Source organism: Pezoporus flaviventris, unplaced genomic scaffold (genome assembly GCF_033815535.1).
Source record: "Pezoporus flaviventris isolate CSIRO_AGI_PZ_B2104156 unplaced genomic scaffold, CSIRO_AGI_Pfla_v1 ptg000116l, whole genome shotgun sequence".
Classification (NCBI taxonomy): domain Eukaryota; kingdom Metazoa; phylum Chordata; class Aves; order Psittaciformes; family Psittacidae; genus Pezoporus; species Pezoporus flaviventris.
In genome coordinates, this window is record NW_026892664.1 from 3,485,435 (window position 1) to 3,490,392 (window position 4,958).

General features: G+C 55.3%; 1 protein-coding gene across 1 annotated transcript; it reads right to left on the minus strand.

The window, feature by feature from the left end:
- Nucleotides 1-2,838: 2,838 nt before the first annotated feature.
- LOC133282343 (olfactory receptor 14J1-like) lies at nt 2,839-3,566 on the minus strand. The gene has a single exon (XM_061478366.1). The coding sequence runs from the start codon at nt 3,555-3,557 to the stop codon at nt 2,871-2,873; it is 687 nt and encodes a 228-aa protein (XP_061334350.1). The 5' UTR covers nt 3,558-3,566; the 3' UTR covers nt 2,839-2,870.
- Between the last annotated feature and the right edge of the window lie 1,392 nt (nt 3,567-4,958).

Below are 4,958 nucleotides of genomic sequence, written 5' to 3' on the forward strand. Positions count from 1 at the left end.
GCTTCTAGAGGAATGGGTGATGCCATCGGTATAGAGAACTAAGCACCATGGAAGAGCAGCGGGAAAAGGCAATGGTCTGGATTGAGAACTAATTGGCAAGAGCCAAAAGGAAAGGTGATGTCCTTGGGTGCAAGGTACCCCATGCTCTGGGGACAGGGCACCTCATCTGGGACAGCTTCCTGCCTGTAGCACCCTCTCTGCTGCACACACCCCACTCTCTGCCTGCACTCTCAAGTGTCTCACAGAAGCTTTGCACCTCCCCTGCAGCAGCGACTCCTCACTGCAGGAGGTTCCTGCAATCCCCAGGCTCAGGGATGGATCCTGCATTCCAGGCAAGTTTGGGTAGTGCAGGAGAGGGAGACAGGAAGGTGGGCTCATGGGGCATGATGAGCAGCGTTCAGGCACCCCCAGCAGTGGGTTCCCCATGTGCCACACTGAGGCATGTTCCCATGATGGAAAGTTCTCAGATAGCCTCTGGTCTGTCCAGGGCCTGCAGCCACACTCCAGGATCACCTACTCCTCCTCCACCTACAGACACCAACTGCTCTCCATTGCTGGGCTCCGTCATGCTTGTAAGGATTTGTTAAAGCCCTGAACCATCACCTTGCTTCTTGCTGACTTCCCTCCACCCTCTCTCACCTCCCTACACACTGCTCATTGCCACCAGTAACTAACTGAAGAGCTAAGAAGCTCTCGAGGCTTTCCTCAGGGAGTGACCATGTTTCTCCATTCACCATTGATGGATCCATTGAGTGCCAGGTGTGAGGTTCCTGCAGAGGCAGAGAAGCCCCTGGGCAGAGCCCTGCTGCCGGGAGGGGTGTGCAGGGCAGAGCTGAGCACACAGCCCATGGCATGGGCTCTGGGAGCACTGAGAGGGAGCAGAGCTGGGCACAGAGCAGCAGCTCCTGGCAGGGACAGCTCCAGGCAGCAGAGATATGGATGGGCAGGGAGTGGGGGGAAAGTGCAGCCCAGCCCTGGGAAGGGTGCGTTCAGGCAGCTCTCTTGGGGTCTGCCACTGGAGGTGGCTGCTGGCCATGCTCTGCTGCCCACAGCCCTTTGCTTCTCAGTGTGAGAGCTCTGTGGACTGCCCTTTGAAACCGTGCTCCCCTGCTTTCAGCACAGGACAGGTGTTTGTGGGGGTTCTTAAGATCAGTTTGTGTGTGAAGGCATCATATACAAGTGTTGTAAGCACAGGGCAAATGGGAAAGGACTGATGGACACTGCAGCCCTCCTTGCTCTGCACTAAGCTACAAGGAGCTGAGAACTTCTCCCTGTTTCAATATTGTTCTGATTTTCTGTCATACAAAGAATGTTTTATAGTCCCGTCCCCCCCCAAAAGTGTTATGCCAGTAAATAAATAACACAGTCCAAATGACTCTAAGGCCATGCTGAGCCTCTCTTGTGCAGCCCAGACACTCTTGAGTCATGAGTACAAGTAGTGAACTTTACAATGAAATTGGATTTCATCTGTCATCCCTTGTGAACATCAGAGGTGGACAAAGCACTGCTTCAGAGCAAAGCCGACTTCCATCCAACCTGGCCTTGAGCACTGCCAGGGATGGGGCAGACACAGCTTCTCTGGGCACCCTGTGCCAGTGTCCCACCACTCTCAAAGGGAACAACTTCATCTGAATGTCCAAGCTGAATCTCCCTTTTTTCAGCTTAAAGCCATTCCCCCTTGTTCTGTCACTGCAGTCCCCTGCAAAAACCCCTCTCCAGATTTCTTGTAGGCCCTGCTTAGATATGGAGAGATTGCTAAGATATCTCCCTGGAACCTTATCTTCTCCAGGCTGAACACCCACATCTCTCAGCCTGTTTCCATTGGAGATGTGTTCCAGCCCTTAGAGCATCTTTGTGACCCTTCATAAGCCCATCATTGTAGGATCAGAAGTGAACACAGGTTGGAAGGGACCCCAGGATGTCTCAAGTCAAACCTGTCAGGAGCAGAGTCAGAGCAAGTGGTTCAAGGCTTGATTCAGGCTGAGTTGGCAATCCTTAAGGCCAGAGACTGCACAGCCTCTCTGGGTGACCTGATGCAGACCTTGCCTGAGCCGATTGGAACAAGGTTTCCTTCTGTCCTGCCTGAACCTCTCCTCTGTCACTATCCCCCACTGCCTTTTGGCCTCCCACCAGGCACCATGGTGAGGAGCCTGGCTCTGTATTCTCCATGTCCTCCTTGCCAGTACAGGCAGCCAGTCCCCATCAGCCTTCCCTTCTCCAGGCTGGAGAAGTCCAGCTCCCACAAACTCTCCCCACAGACACCGTGCTCCAGTATCTCCTGACCTGAGGGCCCATTACTAAACCCACTCCTGAAGTGGGGATCTGAAACCTGGATGGAGGATTCCAGATCATCCCTTCCCTTGTTCTCCTGCCGTGCTCCTGCTCATACAGCCCGCGATGCTGCTGTCCTCCCTTGCTGCCTCCTGTCCAGCTCCTGCCCACCCAGACCTTTCCCCTGGGCTGTTCTCAGCCAGGCAGCCCCAGCCTGGGCCATTGTAGGGGAGTTCCCTGTAGGGACCCCCTGTGTCCCCTGCTCCCCTGCCCAGGACACCCTGAGAGCTCTGCACCCCCCCCATGCCATCCCATCTCCCCACACCAGCACAACAGCCCTGGGCCTTGGGCTCCCCCAGAGCTCTTCCTGCTGCAGGCAGAGAGCAGCCATCCCACAGCTGGAGCAGCCAGAAAGCTGCTTTCATTCCCCTTCATTCCTGACATGTGAGGACGTATCACAGAGAAGAAGTTGCTGCAGGATCATTTATTTCCCTTAAATACAATCAGAGACCAGAGTGACACAAAGTCTGTGGGTCACACAGCACGAGTGGCAAGTTAATTAGGAGATGAAAACTGACATTTCTATGAAGACAACATCATCACAAATTGAAATAGGAAAACAAATGTAAAGCAGGAAAGACAGGCATGGCCTGTCGTGACCTACACTGGAAGCCCTGTCCAGGGTAAAGCAAGCAGTGTATATCTGCTGAAACACATCTGGTCATCAGCTTCCTCACAGCATTCTTCAGCTCCTGATTCCTCAGGCTGTAGATGAGGGGGTTCACTGCTGGAGGCACCACCGAGTACAGCACTGACACCACCAGATCCAGGGATGGGGAGGAGATGGAGGGGGGCTTCAGGTAGGCAAAGACAGCAGTGTTGACAAAGAGGGAAAGCACGGCCAGGTGAGGGAGGCACGTGGAAAAGGCTTTGTGGCGTCCCTGCTCAGAGGGCATCCTCAGCACAGCCCTGAAGATCTGCACATAGGACCCCACAATGAAAACAAAACAGCCAACAGCAATCAGGGCAGCAACCACAAGAAGCCCAACTTCCCTGAGGTAGGAGTGTGAGCAGGAGAGCTTGAGGATCTGTGGTATTTCACAGAAGAACTGCTCCACAGCATTGCCTCGGCACAGGGGCAGTGAAAATGTATTGGCTGTGTGCAGCAGAGCAGTGAGAAACCCAGTGCCCCAGGCAGCTGCTGCCAGGTGGACACAAGCTCTGCTGCCCAGGAGGTTCCCATAGTGCAGGGGCTTGCAGATGGCCACGTAGCGGTCGTAGGACATGGCAGTGAGGAGAAAATACTCTGCTGAAATGAAAAAGAGAAAGAAAAAGAGCTGTGCAGCACAACCTGTGTAGGAGATGGCCCTGGTGTCCCAGAGGGAATTGGCCATGGATTTGGGGACAGTGGTGGAGATGCAGCCCAGGTCCAGCAGGGAGAGGTTGAGGAGGAAGAAGTACATGGGGGTGTGGAGGTGCTGGTCACAGGCTGTGCTGGTGATGATGAGGCCGTTGCCCAGGAGCGCAGCCAGGGAGATGCCCAGGAAGAGCCAGAAGTGGCAGAGCTGCAGCTCCCGCGTGTGTGCGAATGGCAGGAGGAGGAAGTGGGTGATGGAGCTGCTGTTGGACATCTGCTGCCTCTGGGCATGGGGCACCGTCAGAGGAGAAAAAGGCAGTGACAGGTTAGGACAGGAGGGATGTCAGATACAGAAGTTCAGTTTACACATTCACAACTGAGCACATTTTAGCAGGAGAGGAGAGGATCAGCGTCGTCACCAGTCATGTCATTACACTGCTGAGGCTTCTTCCTAGGTACAATCAGAAGAGCATTGCATCAGGCCAAAAGTCTCAGCTCTTTGCAGAACCAAGAGAGCTGCAGTGTCCATCAGTCCTCTCCCACTTGCCCTGTGCTCAAACTTGTACTGCCTGTAAGGTGCCTTCACACACAAATTGATCTTAAGAGCTCCCACAAACATCTGTCCTGTGCTGAGACCAGGGGAGAATGGTTTCAAAGGACAGTCCACAGAGCTCTCACGCTGAGAAGCAAAGGGCTGTGGGCAGCAGAGCACGGCCAGCAGCCACCTCCAGTGGCAGACCCCAAGAGAGCTGCCTGAACGCACCCTCCCCAGGGCTGGGCTGCACTTTGCCCCCACTCCCTGCCCATCCATATCTCTGCTGCCAGGAGGTGTCCCTGCCAGGAGCTGCTGCTCTGTGCCCAGCTCTGCTCCCTCTCAGTGCTCCCAGAGCCCATGCCATGGGCTGTGTGCTCAGCTCTGCCCTGCACACCCCTGCCTGTGCAGGGGCTCAGGAGCAGCTCACACAAGCCCTCACAAGACTCTCGGTGCCTCCCCCAAAGCAGAGAAGTAAATTCCCAGCTCCCACTGCCCAACCTGCCCACCAAGAGGGAAAAACATCAAAGCTCAGCATCCTTCCCTATCAGGTAAATGATGCCTCAGTGTCTTTCAGAGGGACCCTCTGAAGAAGTGCTCAGAGTGACGGCAGATTGGAGCAGCGTCACCCACCCAGCACTTCCCTTCTCTGCCAGGGGTTTCTGCTTTCCCCTCAGCTCCCCGCCCTGAGCTCCATGGGGAGCTCCCGGGCAGGCCGAGTGCTGACCCTGGCAGGCAGCAGAGTCCCTGCCCCTGCACACAGCCTTTGGGCTGCAGGGACCCTGCTGCAAGGGCAGC

What these genes read in the sequence shown, in the direction of transcription:
- LOC133282343 (XM_061478366.1), bottom strand. Translation starts at nt 3,557, where the DNA reads ATGTCCTACGACCGCTACGTGGCCATCTGCAAGCCCCTGCACTATGGG.